The following is a 23,984-nucleotide window of genomic DNA, read 5'->3' on the forward strand; positions in this document are numbered from 1 at the left end:
GCTGACATTTAAGTTTGCATTTTCATTTGTAAGACATAACAATTTACTATCACTAGGATATAAAACTGATAACTTTTCACATCAAATATAATTGCATGGTTTTATGAAGCAATTATATTGTTACTATGAATCACTTTATATTTAATGTGACATTTTCATACATTCAGAGTGACTTGTAATTTCTAGGAGTGTTTGAGTGATTATTTAACTGCATAATTCTTTGAGACCAGATTCATAAACTCAGCTCTAGTAAAGGTGTTCTGAGACAAATTGAATAATTTTAGCATCTTTTGCCTTCCATAAATACAAAGTGAAAACAGCATTCATGGTAACCCAACGACATCAAATGCTCTTCCAGAAGGAACCCACTTTCTGGTGATTTGCACTGTCTAAATCCACCTGTGCTCTCATCCGGTACTAATTATGATTTATTTTTTTTCTTTTTTGGCAAATGCATCACAGAAGCAAAATGAATTTCAGACATAATTCACAATCCCACTTTTAAGATGACTTGAAAAAAATGTACTGAAACCATTGGAAATTATCAGTAACCGAGTTTTTCTTTCACATTATGACATGTACAACATAAAGTTTTGAATGAATTGCTATTACCGATGGCTAAGGTCAGGATTCCCTATTAGCAGCTTGGAACAAGTTGTCCCACCAGGCTTCTCCCAGCCCCCTACTACACTAATTTAGTTAGAATAGATGGTGTGTTAATTAGATCCAACTGCATGGATTTAATGTCCTTAGTTGTACCCTCATTTGCAACTCTTGACCTGATCTGCTAATTCTTCTTCCACGGTTGGTGGCGTTGCGTCTTTGTAACTGGCCGACTCGAATGCTGTCGCCAGATTACAGAGAAGTGTTGCGTCCAAGTGATTATTGGCAGATTGTGCTCAGAGTTGTCCATTTTATGTCCAGTTCTGTAATGATTATGTGGTGATCAACTCACAGCTCCCAGTTCTGTTGCTTATTTAACGACTTTGTTTCCTTGCTGTATTGTCGACGTGAAATTCTAGCTGCTTTTGTTTAAAAAAAAAAAAAAAAAAAAAAAAAAAAAACAGAAATTTAGTTTTAAATGGAGAGAATTCATGTGGAAATACAATGTGCATTCAATGCACTAGTGGCTGAAATGATTAGATTTGTTTCCTATACTTTTGCACAACTCAGTAATGTAGCGAATGATGTTTCCATAATGCACTTTGGAGGTAATACTGCACCTTTTTTCTTTTGCCGCTGACTTGATTACGTGAAAGATAAAAAATCATATTGTCCCAGTGATGGCTGTAAGCTATATGTCTAGTCAATTTTTTTTCCTTTTTATGCATTCTACATTTTCTGAAATTGATAGTGTTTACATATGAGTTTGTCATACTAATACTACAGTTCAAAATATATAATTCCATTATGCCAAAAAGTAAAGGTTCTCCTTTTGCTAATGCTTGGCATGTTTGTCTTTGAACAGTGCGTGAGCTGTTGGATTAACTTTCAGGAATCTTAACAAAAGTTCTCAAATTTGGTAAACAATGTGAAAAAAGCCTCCATTACATATAAAACATTTTTTTTCTCCAAATTCCTTTTGCTCTTATCCTAATTATAAGTTGCTCTTACACTTTAGTTTTGTGCCATTGGATCGTCTAACACAGGGGCTAAAATGTCAGAAAACTTTCCATTTGGAAGTGAATGAGACAAAAAAAATTTTTTTTTTTCAGTAATCAAATGATTACATACATATGTATACACACAGAACCTCAAGCTAGATGCATCACTAAAATATGTCAGTTTTTATTTTTAATCTTAAATGTCATCTGTGACCCTGGCCTGGTGAAGAGCTGATATACAAAACGTTAGTTGGCAGGTTCAAATACCTTCGTGGATCTTAGAAATGTCATCCAGAAATGTCATCCACGAAGTTGATAGCCAAAGCAAGATAAAAAAAAAAAAAAAAAAACTGAGAAGATGAGATAGAATAACTCATATGTGTCATGAAGCGTGTGTATGTAAAGTTAATACTGTACTGGAATAATGTTATAGCACAATACAATATTGGAGTGTTGTTATTGCATCTGTCAAGTGTCATCCCTTGGTTTTTCATGTGCTGTTAATTTTTTAGCATAAATAAAAACCCAGTGAACGACATTTTGTGGCCAAGAGGCACACAGAAATTTTGTACCTGATAATAGCAGACTTTTTGATGAACAAAATCCATGGGATAATTGTCTTGAATCTCAAAATTATGGAAATTATCATTTATACTGTAGTAACAATGTGAATCTTATTAATAGCATTTATAAGAACCACTGTATTGCCTTTTGTGTAATTAAGTTAGCATTAACTTCTCTTAATCCTCTCTTTGTTTATTTATGCAACTTATATTTACAAGGGCAGAAGTCACATTGCATTTTGCCATTTTACGAGGCTAGCGTTGTAGGATTTTTGAAAGTATAATATGGCTGGAAAGCTTATAAAAATGCTTTCAGGTGTGTGTGTGTGTGTTTTTTTTTCTTTGTGATTCACATCAGAGCTACGTATTTTAATTTGCTTATTATTGTTATACATAATGTTTTAAAAATGTTACTATTCCCAGTTTACTCATGATTGAATGAGCTAGAATATACTAGAGTAGAGCATTCTTAGATGACTTAAAAAGATATTTTATCATTTCTACACATAAGATATTTACAACCTTTCAAAATCAAGAGATTGTGTGACCTGCTTTTGTATCACTCAGCTACAAATTGTGCTGCATAATTAACGCTGTAAAACTAATGATATTAAATTCTTTGTCAGGTGAATCCGCGCGCGGAACCCCTTCCTCAGAGCATCGCCAAGGATTAGAATCCCGCACTCGCCAAACACCAGAACCAACTAAACTTACACAGGGTCCCCTAGTAGGAACTCCATTGTCCGCCATTAGTTCAGATGCAAAGTCTTACTCTCAGGAGCAACCAAAGCTTCCCACTGCCACAACTGTAGATCCTAAGGTTGACGATAAGCCTGTTGAAAAGAAAACAGACTCATCGAAGCCAGCAGACATTAAGGCTGCTGAACCAAAAGTTCCAGAAAGTAAGGCCCCAGAAGCAAAACCCCTAGATATTAAGGCTTCAGAACCTAAGCTAGAAACTAAAGTCCCTGGAAGTAAGCCTATAGATTCTAAGGTAGAACCTAAGCCAAGTGAAACAAAAGTCCCAGAGGTAAAGCCTTTTGATACCAAAGTAGAGCCCAAAGTAGCTGAAGTTCCAGAACCAGAGAGTAAACCTTTAGACACAAAGGTAGACCCAAAATTAAGTGAAACCAAAGTCCCAGAGGTTAAACCAAAGGTAGACACAGATATAAGTGAAAGTAAACCCTCAGAAGTTAAACCTTTTGATACTAAATCTGATCCCAAAGCAAGTGAGACAAAAACTGATGCCCAGCTTAGTGATACCAAGATAGAGCCTTCTTTAAAGGAAAGCAGCACACAGGAGCTAAAACCTAGTGAATTTATGACAAAAGAACCAAAGCTTGATGATTTTGATGCATCTGATTCCAAACTTGCCGAATCCAAGGCTCCACAGCCCAAGCTTCCAGAGTCCTCTTTTGACAAGGATTCTGACCCAGCTTCTGATCTTAAAAGTTCACAGTCACCGCAGCCTCATCAGCCAATTCAGCAAGTCCCTCCTAAACCACCTGCACCTTCACAATCTTCACCTGTGGATATTTTACCACCTTCCTCAGGTATTTTTTGTCTTGATAGCTCACATGACTCCCTTTCAGATGAAGAGACCCCCATAACCGCTTCATACAATGTTCAAGAACGAATGTCTTCTCTTGCAGAACCAATTACCATTAGTGATGTAGAGCCAGCAGTCCTTAAGCGCTGTAGTCCTATTTCACCCAGTTACCATTTGCCAGAAAGTGCTTTAGATTCTAGCTACACTTCCGCTTTGCATGTTACTGACTTAGCTAATGATAATTCCTTTTCTGTAGATAATGATTCTTCTGGATATACTTCATCTGTTATGAATCAAACTGACAGAGAGTCTCCATTATCATACGAAAGAGATTTAGATTCAATTTCACCAGTGTACGAAGATTCTCATGTTGCACGAGCATCTCATGAAAACATTCAGCCCTCATTTTCCATGCATGACCAAAGTAACCACTCCTTAGATGATGATGATAATGATAGACACTCACCATCACTTTTTTCAGACTTAACATCCATGAACTCACAAAATACAGATACCCAGTTGCCACCTTTAGCTATAGAAAAGGACAGTGCCCATTCAGATTTTTCCTTTTCACTGCATGTCAATGCATCTTCCACCCCTACATCTCCTTTCCGACTACCTTTGTCTCTTACACAAGATGAAGAAAGTGGCCAGCCTGAGCTAGTGCATGTCGCAGAAATCAGGTCACCTTCACCAGCTAGAGAAACATGCATGTCAGCAACATCTGTGGATGATATTCAGGACTCACCTTCAGACATTGAAAAAGATGATCATTCGCAAGGTGTCATCCAGATTGAATCGCTTGCTATGTCACAAAACAGCACTGATGGCTTGCTCCTATCAAGCAAAATGGATGATTTTATCCCACCTTCTCAGCCTAGTGAGAGCACAGGCGACCCAATAAATGAATATATACAGGTAGATCAATTTGAGAATCATGAAGCACATGAAGAGGAAAACAATAAAGATGACAGTCATATGCTCTCAGCTTCTGGTAAAGATAACTCCACAGCTGCTAACGAGAATGATGACCAATCATTTATATCCATCAACAACGAAGAACCTTCTGTGGAGAGTATTGAGTCTCCCAAATCACCAGCTATTGACACTGAATTTATGGTCAAATTCAATGACAGTCAGCTATCACAACTTGTCACTGAAGATATTCTGTCACCTTCTGTACATGTAGATGTACAGTCTCTCTCAGAAATCAGAGCTGATTCTCCATTACAGTTTGGAACTTCTCAAGCTCTAAATGGCCATGACAAATCATTTTTCCATGAACTGAAAGAGGATTTAGCCATTGCTTCACATGAAGACACAATTACACCCTCATCTGTAGGGGAATGCAGTGCTGATCCATTCCTAGAAACCCAAGAACCTCTTTTACAAGAAGAAGATCAATCAGGAGAGCAATTAAAAGAAAGTAATCAGTCACCCACTCCCATTGCAGATATTCATCTGCCATCACAAACGTTTGAGGATGTCAAGTCGCCTTTTGAAGACGAACAGGAAGAGGGTAAATCTTGTAATCAGACAGATTCCATGCCATCTTATAAAGAAAATAATGAGAAATCTCCTTCACCAGTTGAGGATAAGTTCCAGTTCCAGTATGAGGAAGATGATGCCTCTGATAAAGCACAATCATTGCATCATGGAAATCTCTCCACATCTCCAAACCATGAGGATAACGTTTCACTTTCACATGAAAGTTTAAACTCATCACCAGTACTGGAAGAAAAAGAACTTCCTCAGAGAAGTCCATCAATAAAATCTGAAACTGAGAATGACCAAGCATTTTTTTCAAAAGATAGTTCACAATCTCAGAAGGATGAAATCTTTAGTCCTGAAACAAAGCCCCCATCACCAACTCAGTACAATATCTTGGAAGATGATGATGTTGAAAGTTCTGTGCATACAACCCAGCAAGAGGAAATATTGCATAAAGAAGAAAATTTGAGGTCTCTGTCTCCCATTCAAAAAGAAGTATCATATCAACATGATTATCAAGAACCTTTATCCTCATCTAGTGAAATATTAGATTCAGATGCCCTTGAAAATAAGTCCCTGTCTTTAGCAGAGGACACTCAAGAACCACTTGTAAATGACAGCATGTTGTCCCCATCAAAATCATTTGAAAATGAAGTACCCTTTTCTCAAGAATGTTTTAAATCTACATCTCCAGTTCAGATTGACCAGGTTTCATTTTCTCACGGAGACGAAACCTCACATGTATATGAACTTCCTAGTTCACCAGCTCAAGACACCCTAGTCTCTCTAGGAAGTCTAAGGTCCACTTCTATGGAAGAAGTAAATGAAATTTCAGCCATTCACGGAAGTCCAAAGTTATCTCTAAGCAATGATGACGAAGCCTTACGTGAAAAGGAAATCCAGTGTGAATCCTCTTCTGTTCCACTCTCAGAAGAATATGTTATCTCTTCACCACCTGTCCAGGATGAAAGTATCTCAGTCCATCCTGAAAATTTAAGATCTCTGTCTCCAGACCAAGGGAATAATACCTCACAGGATAACAGTGGTCCTTTACCTTCAGTTTTTGATGAACAGCCTTCACTTTTACAAGTCATTCCCAAATCTTCATCTCTGGTTGAAGATGAAGATTCACTTCATAAGGAAACCAGTGATTGCATTACAGAGTCAATTCCCACACAAGGTATAGAACATCCCAATTCTGTACCTTCTTTACAGATGGAAAGTTTCCTACCAAATGATATACCCCTGTCTTCTTCATTTGTGCAAAATGATCAGATGTCACCTGCGCACACAGCTGGCAGTTCCTTAGAGTTCCAAGAGGATCAAAGTTATATAACCAATGGGAACCAGATGCCTTCATGCTCAGATCTAGATGATGATAGCCCCATTTCTTTAGTTTCAGAAGAGAAGAAATCGCTTTCCCATGAAGATTCTCAGTATCTGTCTCTGTCTAAGGATGACCAGGTCATGCCTGTAAACGAAGATGTAGAGCAAGAACTGCTTTCTTCCACACATCAAAACCTTCAGTATTCACTTCAACTCCATGAAAACACAGATGTTGATAACACTGAGAGCAAGGAATCATCTTTCCTCACTGAAGAGGAGAAGTTCACACCCGAAAACAAGAATATGGAACCTTCATCGCCAATTCAAAAAGAGATAGCCTCACATACAGATAGCTTCTTGTACACTTCAGAAGAGCCTCGTCTTCTACAAGAATATATTAAGTCTTCATCACCAGTCATGGATAATGAAGATTCACATGCCCAAAATGACGTAGAAACAAATCCATTTGATGAAGAAATACTGTCAGATGGGCACAGTTCATTAACAGATGTCCACCAGAATGTCATTCTTTCTGAAGATAATTCCAGATTTTCACCTACTGCTGAGGAGGAGAATATTTCACTAGGACATGAGAGTGTAACGTCCTCAATTAAAATAAAAGAAGAGATCATTCAGTCATCTGAGATGATGGGTCAGTCATCTGTACCTTATGGAAGTGAAGTCTCATATAATGAGGAAAATATATCTTTAGCATCAGTTGAAGATGATGAAGTTTCAGTTTCACAAGAAAATTTTGAATCTTCCTTACCCATCCTACAAACCAGCCCTTCATTTTCTCCTAAGAATAAAGACACTTTATCTGAAACTCATCATGATGAAAAATCATTCCCACCTTCACCTACATATCAGGATAAAACTTTATCATTTCCTGTTCAAGTTGAAGTAGCACCTCATTTACCAGAGAGTCCCAGGCCACCATCTCCAACATCTGAGGATCAGGTCTCATTCTCTAATGAAAGCGTTGAGTCTGCCTTCCATACTTTAAAGGAAGATAAATCTGCTTTAGATGATGACAAATTCATTATGCTAGCTTCAGCTCCTGAAGACAGTAACTTGCCTCCCAGTGAGAGTTTTGTTCCATTATCTGCCAACCTTGATGATCAGGTCCTGCTGTCTGATGAAACTATTAAAGACTCATCCCTTACCCAAATAAACCAACAAGTGTCAGAAGAAAACAGGTCAGTGTCTTTGGTTGATGATGACAGTTATTTCTCCACCTTATGACAGTGAGAATAATTCTGTATTGTCACATGATGAAGATCAAACGACACATCTACAGGAAAGTGCTGCTCAGTCCTCATCTTCGTCCCACTTGGACAAAAAATCTTTCCTAGTCCAAGAAAGCCAAGACTCATTTGAAAATGATGTCATTGCATCTACTCTGGTCAAGGAAGACCAGGTTACACCATCTTATAAAAGTTCTGAATCATCTGTTGCAGACTTTAATAATGACTCTTCTCCCATGACTCTAGCAGATGAACAGTTGCCCCCTCTTGGAAATGTAGAGAAATTTTACCCAGAAATTGATGATGAAAATGCCCTTGAAGTTAACAGCTTGCCATCAGTCCAGAATGAAAATGATAAGTTATCCACTAATGATGACAGTATCAGCGTAACTTCAGTTGAAGATGTATTTGTTCAGTCTCAGAGAAAAATCGTTCAGTCATCATTTAATTTTTCTGATGATGTCCAGGCACCAATCCAGGAGGTTCACCAGCAAAACCAAGCATTAGATTCAAAATCCAAAGTTCAGATGTTATTGTCTGCAATATCTGATACTGAAACCTCAAAACAAGGACCCACTGTCTCTTTAAAAAATTATCCCGATAACAGTGGACCATCAGCATTACCACTGAAAAGTGAACCATCTCTTACTGATGGAGATCATCTTGTGAAGGAAGAGGTAATAACAGCTTCACAAGTTCAAGGTACCAAGTCATCTTTTTATGGAAATGTCCAGTCCCTATCTTCACCCCAGGATATTGATATTTTCAGTTACAACAACGAATCTCAAAAGAGACAGTATTTAGAGAGGCCTGACTCCCAAGATGAAGCACAAGAGAGCAGACACTCCTCTTTGTCATCTCAGTATTTAGAGAGGCATGACTCCCAAGATGAAATGCAAGAGAGCAGACACACCTCTTTGTCATCTCAGTATTTAGATAAGCCTGACTCCCAAGATGACGTACAAGAGAGCAGACACTCCTCTTTGTCATCTCAGTATTTAGATAAGCGTGACTCCCAAGATGAAATACAAGAGAGCAGACACTCGTCTTTGTCATCTCAGTATTTAGGTAAGCCTGACTCCCAAGATGAAGCACAAGAGAGCAGACACTCCTCTTTGTCATCTCAGTATTTAGGTAAGCCTGACTCCCAAGATGAAGCACAAGAGAGCAGACACTCCTCTTTGTCATCTCAGTTTTTAGATAAGCCTAACTCCCAAGATGACGTACAAGAGAGCAGACACTCCTCTTTGTCATCTCAGTATTTAGAGAGGCCTGACTCCCAAGAAGAAGTACAAGAGAGCAGACACACCTCTTTGTCATCTCAGTATTTAGAGAGGCCTGACTCCCAAGAAGAAGTACAAGAGAGCAGACACACCTCTTTGTCATCTCAGTATTTGTCATCTCAGTATTTAGAGAGGCCTGACCTCTTTGTCATCTCAGTAAGAAGCCTGACTCCCAAGAGAGCAGACACACCTCTTTGTCATCTCAGTATTTAGAGAGGCCTGACTCCCAAGATGAAGTACAAGAGAGCAGACACACCTCTTTGTCATCTCAGTATTTAGAGGCCTGACTCCCAAGATGAAATACAAGAGAGCAGACACACCTCTTTGTCATCTCAGTATTTAGAGAGGCCTGACTCCCAAGATGAAGTGCAAGAGAGCAGACACACCTCTTTGTCATCTCAGTATTTAGAGAGGCCTGACTCCCAAGATGAAGTACAAGAGAGCAGACACACCTCTTTGTCATCTCAGTATTTAGAGAGGCCTGACTCCCAAGATGAAATGCAAGAGAGCAGACACACCTCTTTGTCATCTCAGTATTTAGAGAGGCCTGACTCCCAAGATGAAGTGCAAGAGAGCAGACACACCTCTTTGTCATCTCAGTATTTAGAGGCCTGACTCCCAAGATGAAGTACAAGAGAGCAGACACACCTCTTTGTCATCTCAGTATTTAGAGAGGCCTGACTCCCAAGATGAAATGCAAGAGAGCAGACACACCTCTTTGTCATCTCAGTATTTAGAGAGGCCTGACTCCCAAGATGAAGTGCAAGAGAGCAGACACACCTCTTTGTCATCTCAGTATTTAGAGAGGCCTGACTCCCAAGATGAAGTGCAAGAGAGCAGACACACCTCTTTGTCATCTCAGTATTTAGAGAGGCCTGACTCCCAAGAAGAAGTACAAGAGAGCAGACACACCTCTTTGTCATCTCAGTATTTAGAGAGGCCTGACTCCCAAGATGAAGTGCAAGAGAGCAGACACACCTCTTTGTCATCTCAGTATTTAGAGAGGCCTGACTCCCAAGATGAAGTGCAAGAGAGCAGACACACCTCTTTGTCATCTCAGTATTTAGAGAGGCCTGACTCCCAAGATGAAGTGCAAGAGAGCAGACACACCTCTTTGTCATCTCAGTATTTAGAGAGGCCTGACTCCCAAGATGAAGTACAAGAGAGCATACACACCTCTTTGTCATCTCAGTATTTAGAGAGGCCTGACTCCCAAGATGAAGTACAAGAGAGCAGACACTCCTCTTTGTCGTCTCTCCATGAAAATCTGAACTCGCCCTCTTCCCTCATTGAAAATCTTCCCTCGTCCTCATCCTCCCTCCAGGAAGATGATTCTATTTTCAACTTCAACTCATCTGTTCAAGATTATGATTCTTACACCCATTCTTTATCTTCCATACCAGAAAGTGACAATAATTGCTCTCTCTCTCCAACTCGTGCTGTGGATCCGTTTTTACCTAAAAAGGAGCATGTGCAAGTAGAATTATCCCTATCCAGTAATTACAGTACAGGTAAGAGGGAGAATGTTAATCTAGCTCATGGAAATACCAGCAATTCTAGTGCAGTTTGTGATGCAAATATGTTAAAAGAGGAAGATATGAAGAGCAACAACTTTTCTGCAGAGCCTCAGTTTGGAAGTGATCAGAAAACTATTGAACCTTTCTCAGTTGAGGATAAAATGAAGAGCTTAGAATCTCAGCTTAATGGTCTTGTTTCAAAAACAACACTAGCTTCTAATTCAAAGGAAACAGATTATGATGCACCCAGCGACCATCAAGATTTTGTTCGCATCTCTGATGCAAATATTCCAAGTTTCTTTGAAGAACAGAAACCAGAATTTGAATCACATGGTTTTCATAATGAAGGCAGTATCAGACTAAGCCATGACACTCGTGACATTTATGCCAAACCTTCAGAGAAACCTGAATCTGAGAAAGGAGTGATAGATACAGAAAACTCTGCAGTGAGCACCCTGCTAGGTTCTGTGGAAGTTAAGGAAGACACTGACGAAACACTTGGATCTTTCGATTCTTATGATAAATCTTTTAATGATGAATTTATTCAAGTCAGTAAGATCAAGTTACAACATCTAGAAAAATTTAATATTAATGAAATTGAGGATAAAAGTCCGAAATCTGATGATCATGAAACAAGTTCCGAGGGAAGACTTCCAGGCTATCAAGTGCATGATGTAGATAACACTCTAGAAGACTTTTCCGATCATAGCACTCCAAGGAATATTGTGCCTGACAATAACGGTAAATTAACTTATGACTATGATTTCAAGCTTCTGGATCATGTGTCAGAGAGCCCTGCTGGAAATAATTTTGGTGGAGATTCCTTTATGTCTAGAGAGTTCCAAGACAAGAAATTTGATCCTTTCCTTGAAGAAGGGAAGAGTAAACCCCTAGACCAGAAATACTTAAATGAAATGACAGCAGTGGAAAGTTTCAATCCATTCAGTGATCATGCTGACATTTCAAGTTTTGAAGCTTCACACAAAGAAAATACCAGAACACAGTTAGATAATGTAGATATGAACCAGAGTATTGAGAGACCCAAACTTTTTGAGCTGAACACCACCGAGTCAGAACCTAGTTATTTTCATGCGACAAACCCTTTCTCTGAAGAAGGTATGTTCATAGATTCAACCAACATTTCTGCGGACAGAGAACATTCTTCCAAACAGTCTCTCTTTGGTGAAAGCTTACACAAACCATTCCTCCTAAAAGATTCTGACAATTTTAACCAAAGCAACAGCTTTCTAGGCCAGTTTACTACTTCTGGATTTCAGGAAAAGTAGCAAATGGCGCTGGATTAGTTGGACAACATGAAAAGTTGGGGAGTCACCTGAATCTTGACGCAAACTCTGTTAGTGCAGACTCTTCCCTACAAAGCCAGTCTTCTTTCGAGGTGGAAGAAGAGGGGGCATTTTATAACATCAATAATCCATTTGAATCGAGACCTAGAAGTCATACATCAAACTTGCATTTTGAAAATTTTGAAGACAGTGAAGTGAAAGTACACCAACATGAACACTTCTTAAAAAATGAGTCCTATAATGTTGATGACCAGCTGGAAATGCCCGCAGCAGCGTCAGGAACTTCACTGCATACTGCAATCGAAAGCAGCAAAACAAATGATGTACATGTAGAAGCTATGGCACCACGGGAATTTGGATACCACAAGCAGTTTGACGATAGTATGGCATTAATTAGCGAGTTGCCAGTCCAGAAAAACTTAGAACTATCTCCTAGACTACGCTCTTTGTCCTCCTCTTCCTCCTCCTCTTCGTCTTCCAGTTCATCTTCTGAATCGTCATCCACTGAACATTCATTTAAACCTTTTTCAGGAAAAAGCAGTACAGATGATAAATCACAGCGTGCGAATATCAACTATTCAGAGACTGTGTCTTATACTACCCCAGAGACAGAAAGTAATGATCCAAAGAGCAGTCCTTGGGATGTTTCTTCTCGTGCTGGCATGTAGAAATGCAAACTCTCTTTCCTAGTCTTCCCGGTTCTTGGGTGTCCATGGGAATGTACATAAATCTGAATATCTTAGAAACTTGAAATTCTCACAATTAACAAAAGGAATTGAAAAGTGAAGAAAACACAAGGCTTAAGTTTTCTCAGGTATGGTACATATAGCTGCTTCTGATGCACACACTATTTACAGTAAGGAATATGAAGCAGAAGCAGCTGCAGATTTGATCGTTTCTGTCTGACAAATTTCTCAGTGAGTGATGTTGATATTGACAGTGATGTAAAGTTCATATCCAATTCGAATTGACAGTGGCAGTCTTTACTAATGAGTCCTTTTCTTTGCAGTCTTCTTGAATTTTATTTTATAAGCCCAGTTTCCTTTAATAATCATCACTTGAAGCAGTTTTTGAGCATACTGACAGTTTTCTTAAGTTTAACCCAGTGAATAATACAAAGAATCTTCTTTTGTTAGTATAGACCACAAAACATCTTGCAGAGCATGCTCTTATGGAATGAGGGTAGTAATTTCCAGCAGTTACACTGCAATGGCTGGAAATGTTGGGAATGTCAGAAACATTTTTGGTTCTCATGTCAGTTAAGAGAGTAACCTTGTCCTCTTAGACTCTGTGCTTATATGTGATTATCTTCCATATTTTCTTCCATAAGCATGGTGGGAATTCAGTGGCTTTGATCAAACTGTACATATATATAATTTCTAAAAAATGTGTTGTAGAATGATATATAGAAATGCACTCAAATTTATCTATGTAGGAAATTATATGGGTACATCTTTCTGGGTATAATGGTGATAACTTGTTCTTGGGGAACTGTAGCTTTCAATTTTTTACTAATGCTTATATTCTTAATACATTCTCATTGCATGGGTGGTGGTTCCTTACAGGTGCGGTTGATCCTATGTCTATGTCCATGTTTGGCTCTTTAAATGGCATGAATGGCAAGAGTTCTGGCACTCCATCTCCTACCAAGCCTGAAGTGCCCCTTCCATCCTCTGAGCCTTCTAAAGAATCCACTGGTCCAGAGTCAAAACCTGGAGCTGTTCGAAGTATCCCAGGTACTAATCTACGATGCCTTGATGACCCTTCCTTCATGTTTGACCAGCCTAGTCAAGCAACAACTAATTCTCCAAAGGCTGGTGGCTATAAGGTTCTTGAAGCTCCTACTACAGAGGCCTCTCAACAAAAGCCAGGGGCTTTTCGTGTCCTGGAGGCCCCAGAAGCACCGTCAGATATCAAGGATCTTCCCGACCAGTCTCCCTCAAAGCCTGAAGCCCCTGTCAAACCCTCTCCCTATAGAGTTTTAGAAGCTCCACTTGAACCAACAGCTAGACCTAAAGGATCCCCTTATCGAGTACTAGAAGCACCCGATGCTCCTTTTTATCCTCAGGCCCAGACTGTGGGGGCACCACAGGAGTCTAAACCTCCCTCTCTTGTATCTCCCTCTTCTGGTAGGGCTGTAACTGATGCGCTTGATAAGGCACGCAGTCGGTTTGACTCCTTTTGGGGTGGACCAAAAGATAAAGATCCTCCCAGTCAAGTCTAGGTGCCCAAATTCACTAGCCATGTTTTAATTAAAAATTCAGATATTCATGAAGATGGATCACTTTTATCCTATTATCAAAGTTAATGAAGTCTATTTTGTGGTTCATCTTCATGAGTATTTTATTATCTCAAAAATGTGCTGTTATAAATTATTGTATAGAATGTTTATGATTTAATATATTCATCAAATCCTACTGGGTCTCATGTTTGTTATGAGCCAGTACTAAATAACAGCATATTTGAGGTATAATTTATTGAGGAAACCCACAGGTCATCATTTCAGCCAGATGTTTATTCGCAATACTCATACTATTTTTGTTAGTTGTCATAGATGCTACTTACCTCTCCAGACTTAACTCAAGGCTAAGCAGTATAGTATTTCCTGTGGGTTTTTCTTATACAAAGCACTTGCTAGTAGGCTAAGAATGTGAGATTGTTTATAAAATGGCCTTTAAGGCCAGTTTTAGTTTCTGTATGTTTAGCTTTTATCGAAAATGTAAGAATGGAAAGTATGCCAGAATCATGATGTGTGCAGGGAATGCCAAGTCTTACCCAAGATTCCTCTTAAACTCTGAGTTGGATTCTTCTCGTATCAGTGAGACATCGCAGAGAGAAGGAGAATAATATGAAAACTTAATTTTTTCCTGTAGCTAACTGTATCTTTCACTCCAGACTACAGATGCAATTAACTGATAAAACTAGTCGATGGCAAAGGAGGTATGACGAAATCTTTTTCGTTAACGGAGAAAGTAACTTGATAATCTAACTTGTATTCTCTAGGTATTAAAAAACAATGTGGTTTTGGGAAGTTCAAAATGAATAACACACAAAATTAGGAGAACAAACAAAAACTTCGAGAAATTTCAAGAGGCTAATAAAATACGGGTATTACTGATAACTCCGAGCACGAAGCTGCAAGTTTTTCAAATCGCATGACCCTCATGCAACATCCAAATTGAATACGTAAAAGGCATTTGGTTATATCCACGTCTGCTTCGCATTGAGACTTTCACCCAATCTTTCATTATGAGTCGACGAAGGCTTAATGCCCCTGGCGCTGAAGCAATTGGTGAAACTATATAGGTTACATGAAGAAACTTTGGTCTCACTTGGCATTTCATCCCAGCCTTAATTATAATGCCTATATGCGATTTAGGAATCTGAGGATAGTGATATTCTGATCTCGCTCATCAGGCATCTTGTAGTGAATCTCAACGGTGCAACATTTACATAATGTATCGACTGAATTTTAATTACGCTGTGTATATGAATTACTCTGCCGTTGTGAACTTGTCAATTTCCAGGCATCTTGCATATTGTTTTTTTTTTTCATTAATACCAAAGATAATTACTAGCAGTTATTCAAACTTATGAAGTGGTGATAGGTGAATAATATATTGTTTCCCAGATAATTAACTGCCATGGTTTGATGACGATAATAGTTTTGGAGGGCAAATCTATTTATATTGTTATAATTAGTATAGTGTTGGCCAATTGCTGTACTGTACTGGGATTGGTCTCTGGTAAAGTTCACCATTAATGATTTTTACCCCATGGTGATTATTTTATAGTTTTATATTTCATTAAGCTTATTTTTATATTTTGGGGATTTTTCTCTAGGATTGTTACATTACATTCCATAAAGCCTTAAGAACTAGTAATTTCCTTGCTTTTAGTCTTATTTTGTACTCTTGATTTTTTTTCTGTCATGTTCCTGTCAGCCAGTGTGAAGAAATTCAGTTCCGTGGAATCATCTAAAGTGTCTTCTTTTTTTTTATTCTGTTAGTGCCACATCAATTAGACGTTTTAAATACTGGTGCCATTTCAGAATCTATTTAGTATCGGTATACATTTACACTTGCTTCTAGCAAAATAAAAAGCGACTTGACAGCCTGCGTTACTCTGCAGCACACTCATACGATACTGGAGGTCTTTTCTCCATCTTTGCCCTGTTTACGAACGCAAGTGAAAATGCAGCCTGTGCTAAAAGTGGCTACAATTATTGAGCTCCCTCTGAGGTTGGAGGGATTGCTAGCTTATTGAAACCCTAACTGATACATGATCATATATACGTATTAGACAACACATTTAGTTCCCGTCCTTAATTGTCATTTCCAATAAAGTTTTTTATCATTTGCTTCCAGTTAAAACAACTTTATTGGGGCTACAATTACAATCAAAGTTAATGTTTCTTTTTACCCTTAACCATCCTCCTCGCTTTTTGGATTAGAAGTTTATTAGTGCTTGACTACGGTTTATATTGATTATTTCAAGTAAATGGAATTACTGAAGCCTTATTCCAAGGGTCAAAACTGCCATGTAATTTCTGACTTATCACCATGGGCTGTTGCCACTTTTTTTCAATAAGGACGCCGTTAAATGCTTCTAGTCAAAATTGTTTATTCATTCTTTGCATAAACTGCAGGTGTCGGTGTCAGATACAACTTCACCCCCAAAAAAAAACTCATTTATGATAGAATTCCAGCATGAATACGAAGACCATCACGAAAACACAGACATAGACCTATGAATGAGGCCACGGTTGTCAAGCCTCATATGATAAGAGATTCTTTGGCGAATGGGATCTGTGATTATTTTTGCAGTACGCGATGACAGTGCTGCCAATGGAATTGAATGGTAGAGTATTAATTATGTGTGAATAGTTGTTGAATATTTCTAGTATAATATTTAGCAGATTTTTTATTGAATATGGTTATTCCCTCTGTAATGAGGTTTCTTATTTTATAGGCATCATATAAGACTTGATAATGTGACTGAATTCAAGATATAGAAAGGAATTCAAAGGTGAGCATGTTTGTGGCTGGACTCCTTAAGTTGTGAATCTGATCTTTGCTGTATGTACCCATAGCACAGACCCTTACATTAAATGTACAGCTTCAAATGAGTTTTTATTTTCACTCACTTCCTCCTGAATTGCCAGGTATGAATCGTGGAATCTCCTGTAAACAGGAACGTCGTCTCCTAAATGGAAATGAAAAATACTTTAAAAACTCATCTCTCTCTCTCTCTCTCTCTCTCTCTCTCTCTCTCTCTCTCTCTCTCTCTCTCTCTCTCTCTCTCTCTCTCTCTCTCTCTCTCAACAGGTGGTAAAATTAACAGTAGTAGTGGCAATAGTGATATTTGTAATAATATAAGTACCTGTACTATATTCATATTTTGTGACAGTAGTAATATTTGTAATGCTGTATAACTAATCATGTTTTTAATATAAATTACACAGATACATGGGCAGAACGAATCATCTAATTAAACTTGAATCTGAAGAGAATAAGCAGAGTAAAGATTCAGTTCTTGAAGGCAAGCCTACAGTCAACAAGGACTGCTGTATTTGTCATGTTGCTGAGTGATGTTGGATATAGGTCTTTACTGAGTGCTGAGTGATGTTGTATATAGGTCTTTACTGAGTGCTGAGTGATGTTGCATGTAGGTCAACATTAAAATTAAAGGCAAGAAGACCCTTGCAGAATGTAGTAAGGGGACACCATCTGGATGCTGGTGAACTTTTTTTTATTGTAATCGCGGTGATGTTGGACTGAGTTCGTCTTCTGTACCTTGGGTATGCAACAAGTTGTTTTATGAATCAGTAAAATGCACGACTCGATCCAAAGCTAGAAAGCAGTCTGTCCCAAAATGACCCTCTGGAGTTTCTGATGGAGACTGTGAGAGCTCTTCATGTTGTACAGGAATTTGTTGTTAAGTTTGAGAAATGCACAACAATGCTTGTTAAAGAGTTATCCATAAACGAAGAGAGGTCTGGGGACAGAGATTAATTTCCAGAAGGCCTCCTACTGGTTTCATACCAAAAGTAGCTCATTTTTTACCACGTTGGCAATAATCATCTCTGTGCTATCTTAAGAAGTAAGGGAATTCCATCAAACTAAAATCAATTTGGAGACACCATTCAACAACAACTAGAGCAAATTTCCCAAGTGAGGAGAAAGTAAAAAAACAATTTATCCTTTCTTGGCTGGCAAATGTTCTTTCGTTTAAGACTAGGTTGGCAGCAGACATGAGCTACTACAGTATAATTTTTTGGAAGAAGGTTAAATCAAAGAAGACAATGTGCTTTCACTCTTCCCAACGAGGAGAAAGGGCATAACAAACAGAGAATCCACAGAAAGCAATGTAAAAGCGTAAACCTGCTGTGGTCATGATAAGCAAAATGTACTAGAACTTTTAATTTATAAGGGAGGTGAGATCAAACTACAGCCAAGATCAAGGCCCAAAAACTGGGAGAATTTGCCTCTAAATAAAATGAAGGAATTCTCGTTAAGGCAGATGGAATGGTATATGGAAGTATGCTTCTTTAGGATCTGTATTTATAAAGGTGGTTCCCTTTCTAAGAAATGATTAAAAAGTTTTCATTCTGACTGAAATTCTCAAGATGATAAACTTCAGAGCTCAGGTCTATTATACCCTCAAGTACTCTTTAAGTTTTCTTGACCACAAAGGTTCAGAAATTGGTTCCATGGCTCATTCTTCCAGTAAGACAACTCTTGAACTAAAGAGGAAGCCCTCTCTGACTCTGTGAATCAAGAACTTTTTGTTGTGGTAGTGTAGCAAAGTTTGTTGACATTGGAGACTTTTCCACTGGACATTTTAGAACACCTGAGAAACTCCAGATTTTCAACCATGTCTAATGAAAATCAGTATCCAGATTGGACACAAAGCAGTGATCATTGGTACAAAGAGGCCGTCAGTTTTGAAGCAGCTTGATTCATGATGGGTTCTACCTGCAGTAAAGCTGACAAGATGGTGAAAAATAAACGAATGGTCAGTAGAGAAAGGAATTACCAATTGGTACTGTTCTGCATACATGTAAGCAAAAAATTATCTTCACAGCCTGCACTTGAAGGCTGTATGACTCAGTTAGTGTCCAATAGCCATACATTTTAAAATTTAATGAGTGAATTTTTGGGATTATCATTTCGTGTTTTCTTGACTCATTGCACGTTGCAATGAGAGTAGTTGTGACCTTATTTTGTTATTTTGGAAGTGGATGATTGTTACCCTAATCAATAACCTGGGTTATTTTGTTACCTTTTTGTACTTTGTGATTTAAATATTAATACCCTGCTGGTGTTATTTGATAAAGTTTCGTTATCAGCACTTGAAGCAAACAATGGCTTCCAGTGTTTGTTTATTCTCTCTATCATGATTACACTTTTTCACTTTAAGACTCAAAGCTCAAGGAGAAATCATAAATAAGAGTGATGCTACTGAAAACTACAAGACTACTGTGAAACTATGTCAGATTCACTATCATTAGCCAACTTTCAAAACTTACTAACCTAACTCCTGGACTGTTCGTAGTTGAAGCTGCTGCTATGCATAAATAACATTCTGACATGCAAATGTTTAACTTTTATAAGGCAGAGTTTGATATGGACGGTATGGCTGGCTGGCTGCCAGCTGACTGAAGCTGCTAATAATTAACAGTTCATATTCTGTAACATAATAAATTAACATCAGATCTGACATGCAAATGTTTCCAATAGTAATGATTAGGCCAATGGGTACAGCACGTGTCTAGCCAGGCCCTAATCAAATAATTGATGTGTGACTATTAAATGATATTTAGGTTTAAAATATAGCAAATTATTCCCAGTCAAATATTGACAACTAATTATGACTATTCCAGCAGTAAAATTCCAATAACAGCCTATAGACCTAGTTTAACTTGCGAAAAAGATCACATGGTTGGAGAAATTGACTGCCAATGGGCACAAATACTAAGGTATTTGTGCTATAATGGAATAGAGTGTGGATAACTAAGGTCAGCACCAAAATCATGCGACGTTGGTGAGCCATTGGAAGAATGCTGGGGCAAAATTTTATTGTGAAATGGCGTACATTTTGGTTTTTGTTTAGATGGATATGAGTGTTGACTTGCTAATAAACTCGTATCCATCCCATAAAATAATGTATTAGTAAACTCTTATCCATACGACAAAATACCTTATTAGTAAATTATTATCCATTCTATAAAAATACTATATTTTTCGTTATGTTCATTAAATTGCTATATATCTTCAATAAATTGAAATTGATGCTCTATTTTGGAGGGCATTTGCAAAGGCTTCAACTCAGCACTACTGTCATTGACTATTTTGACAACTCAATGTAAACAAAACCGGCTCCAGCTGACAATGACATATTTCAAAAATAGTAATAAGACAAAGGATAAAACATGGAGGCCGTATCGTGTGGAGCAGGAGGAGATCTTAGTCTGTATTGTAATATAAGGAGCAATGAGAAAAAAGATCAAAAGCTCGAGAATTATAATAACTATATATAGTGCACACAATATGGAGGCGCTCAGAAACAAGGATTAAGGAGCTCGGGAGGTGCTGATTCAAGGACGTTCAAGGATAGGAAAAGTCATCCATTTTCGCTTCATAATGGGACATATTAAATGGCTCTGACATTGTGAGACTTCACGCGTAGCCAGTGATTGATTTAGCGTCCGGATTTACTGGCGCCAAAAGAGAAAATAAGGTTAGAGAGTCCTAATATCACAGTACAGCGGAATATTCGTGGCAACTGGTCGCCTATTATAACAATATTATAACAAAACTAAACAAAAAAGAAGTAACGATACAGGGACTGAAAGACAGACTGAGAATTTATTAATTATTGATTAATTGTGGGTTATCTGGCGTCACAACTGCCAGGGCCACCGACGCCGTGAGAATTTATTAAAATAACTGGTATAAAGTGCGAATGGTTGGAGCTCTTTTGTTTAAGCTACTGGTGTATGATCCAGAGGACATATGCCACTGCTAGTAGGCTAGTAGCCTAGTAGGCTGAGGGTGCAAGACCAACTACAGTATTAGTTGAGCCTAACAACGCAGAAGGAGAAAGCGAGATAAAAGTTCATGGGCCGGAAACATTGATTAGGAAGAAGCATTTGGACACCGAAGGTAGGTCCTGAATTTCAAGTTACGATTGAATAGCCTAGATAAGCCAAACCCCAATTATCTAGCATAGGAAGGTAATTGAAAGGGTAATACTGAATTCCAGAACAGATGCGCGCACGTTCTGCTATGTGCTATGTAATGTTGGGGGCGTCCAGCCTCTGACCAGATCAGGGCACAGTGCCCTGGGATAGGTTAGGTTAAGGGGAGGTTGTGTTAGGATTCTTCGCAGGAGAAGTGTCTTTGATTTGCCTTTAAGCAAGGCACAATCCATGGAAATAGGCCTAACACACTTGCCTATTATGCAGTTCCGCCACTGAAAGTACTGTTAGGCCTAACTTACATGTATAGCTTACAGTAGCCTTTATATAAAGTAGACAATAGGCTAGGTAGTCTAATTGGTAAGACTGAAAATTATAACTGCAGCTTGGTTCCCACCAGTCGCCGACTGGAATATCTACTGCCTTTTGATTATGTCTTTGGTTAGGTTTATTTATGATTTTACATCCATCCCCAAAGGGCTGGTACTAAACACGTCACCCATTTTGCATGAAAACTGTTAATTACTGAAAAAGGGGCCTAGTAGTGGTCTTCAGTTTTACTGTCTAGTTTAGTTCAAGTACAAAAAGAGAAGCAATTAGTTCAGTAATAAAAAATATCTCAATGAGTTTAAGGATTAGGCAAAAAACCACAGACTGTAAAATGAAGACATTATAAAGGGGAGGAAGGTTTAATACTATTGGTCTAAATATGTGAATTAAATAAACAAGATGAAGAAAATCTTAATACCCCGTATAGAAGAGCAAGATGGTGATGCCAGTAAGTTGAAGTCGGAATCATGGGAAGGGAGAAAGTAAATTGATTGACATAGGTTAGAGTAAAAGGAACAGAATAGTGATAGATTTATACCATACAGGGAACAGAGGAAGGGCTGATAACATCAGCTCAGTTTCCCAGAGTAAAGAGGAGGAAACTGCAGTAGGTAGATGTACAAAGTTTAGTAAGGAAACTGATGATGCATATTGTGTACAATGTAATAAATGTGATCAGTGGGTAAGTCTACAGTACATCAAGCTTGGAAAGCTTGTTACATTGACATTAAGGGGCTGCCTTGGTTATGCCCAGTGTTTGGGAATGCTAAGACATTTTTTTCCAAGGCCAGGAATTGGGAATGCAGAACAACAAAGTTGCATGTTGCAAGAATTCATATGGAGTGTGAGGAAATGTATGAGACTGTGGAGAAGAGGTTGAAAAGGGTTGCTGGTCCTTGTTGACTTATTTAAAGAAGGTAATAGAGAAGTCAGAAAAGGGAAATTAGAGAAGTCAGATGTAATTAAAAATTTAAAAAGTAAGAGTACGGTACAAGAGATATGGAGTCAGTGGTAAAATTTTAGTAAATGATGTAGAGGAGCAAGATTCAACACTGGAGAGTGGAATAAAATGGGAATTTTACTGGTAAATAAATCAAAGGGAAATAAGCTTGGGTAACAGAAAAAGAAGGCTTTTCATTACAAATGCTGTTGGCAGAATCTTTGAAGAATTAAAGCTGGGAAAAGTTAAGGAAAAGAGAAACAAAAAGATAAGTAAGTATCAGTGTGGTAGGATGAAAGGGAGAGCAACTTTGATTATTACCCTAAATGCTGTCATTGATAAGTTATGTTGGGGACACATACATATACTGTAAATGATTTTGGGATGCTCTCAAGTGCTCTGATAAACTGAGCCTGGCAGACTTCACCAAAGAGCTGGATAAAATTGTAGGGCAGGATCAGCCATAAGTAATTTTTTAAATGAATAGGAAAGAAAGAGATGTAGTAAGTACTCCAGTAGTGAAAACAGAACTAATTTAAATACACGGGAAAGTCAAACAAGGTACAATGTTTAGGCCAAAACTAAGCCTATTAGTCACTGATAAGGTAAAAATCAGCCAAAGAAACCTCACACACCTAATAGATGTGGAAATCCAGGCAGTAATATATGTAGACAACGTTGTATCCCATAACAGCAGAGGTTAGGGCGTTAAGGCAACTGCTATAGCACAGAAATCTGGAAGAAATTTATCTTCTGCACAAAGGCAGGTGTGCTACTTTTGAGAACTAAGAGAGAAGAGGAGTAAACAAGTGAAAGGTAGATTAAGAAATGGTGAAGTATAAAGAGTAACAGAGTACAAAGACCTGGGGGAAAGGTACCTTGAGAAGGGTGACCATAAACTAAGCAGTACAAGGAAAGGAAAGAAAAAATGGAATTCATGTTCCATGAAGTTATGAAATATGGAAATGTAAGGTAGGAGTTATGACCCTGGAAATAAAAATTAAAATATATGAAACTGTGGTACTCCCTATCTTTGCCAAGGAAAAAGGGTTGGGGGTGGGGGGAAGAATAAAGGAATGTGACCTGAAGTAAATGGAGCAACCAACAGCTATGCCAAATTGGGGTATTAGCAGAAACAGTTATAAATCTTTTTGAAAATAGAATATGTAAAATAATGCTGTTCCACAACATGATAACAGACAGGAAAAGTCTTGTGAAGGAGATAGCAAATGCAATGAATCCTATAAAGACTGCTGAGGAGAAAGTGTGATACTTCCATGTAAGAAGTATGAAATTAATGTAGATAAAATGAAACAGTGTGTACAGAGCAAAGGCTCAACAGGAAGAGAGATAAGATAAAAAGAATATAGAAGGCAGAAAGAAAAGAGGACTAAGCTGGGATTCACTGATGGGATGGTTAGAAAGAAACGGTACCTATATAAATGAATTAGGTACAGGAGAGGTAGTAATAATGATGAAGGCCAAACTAAACATGCTGAAACTAAAATGTAACTTTAAAAGAAAAAATGATTTATGAGCTGTGAATTATGGGAAAGTAGACAAAAAAAACTTGTATTTGAGTGTGAAAAGTCTCCATTGGTTGAAGGGTAGAAAAACATTAAGCTGAA

At 38.1% G+C, this 23,984-nt stretch overlaps 1 protein-coding gene and 2 long non-coding RNA genes across 52 annotated transcripts in view; 2 read left to right on the forward strand and 1 right to left on the reverse strand.

Moving 5' to 3' along the window:
* LOC136840690 (nucleolar protein dao-5-like) overlaps positions 1–17,009 on the forward strand; it is a 1,019,029-nt gene extending 1,002,020 nt beyond the window's left edge. For 47 of the 50 annotated variants that reach the window (XM_067107446.1, XM_067107459.1, XM_067107461.1 and 44 more), the window contains 2 exons: positions 2,794–3,720; positions 13,450–17,009. In XM_067107446.1, coding sequence (XP_066963547.1) covers positions 2,794–3,720; positions 13,450–14,108 — 1,586 coding nt within the window. In that variant the 3' untranslated portion in view covers positions 14,109–17,009. The remainder of the gene's footprint in view (positions 1–2,793; positions 3,721–13,449) is intronic. The other 3 variants (XM_067107455.1, XM_067107456.1, XM_067107457.1) reach the window with 1 other exon arrangement.
* LOC136840693 (uncharacterized) lies at positions 9,040–9,490 on the reverse strand. The gene is made up of 3 exons (XR_010853705.1): positions 9,384–9,490; positions 9,254–9,319; positions 9,040–9,155 (listed from the first exon to the last, which is right to left on the reverse strand). It is a non-coding gene; the product is annotated as an uncharacterized lncRNA (long non-coding RNA).
* Positions 17,010–20,485: 3,476 nt separating the features above from the next.
* Positions 20,486–23,984, forward strand: part of LOC136840695 (uncharacterized) — a 31,526-nt gene continuing 28,027 nt past the window's right edge. Inside the window, exon 1 of the long non-coding RNA XR_010853706.1 lies at positions 20,486–21,051. This is a non-coding gene — a long non-coding RNA (uncharacterized lncRNA). The remainder of the gene's footprint in view (positions 21,052–23,984) is intronic.

Source organism: Macrobrachium rosenbergii, chromosome 8 (genome assembly GCF_040412425.1).
Source record: "Macrobrachium rosenbergii isolate ZJJX-2024 chromosome 8, ASM4041242v1, whole genome shotgun sequence".
Taxonomy (NCBI): domain Eukaryota; kingdom Metazoa; phylum Arthropoda; class Malacostraca; order Decapoda; family Palaemonidae; genus Macrobrachium; species Macrobrachium rosenbergii.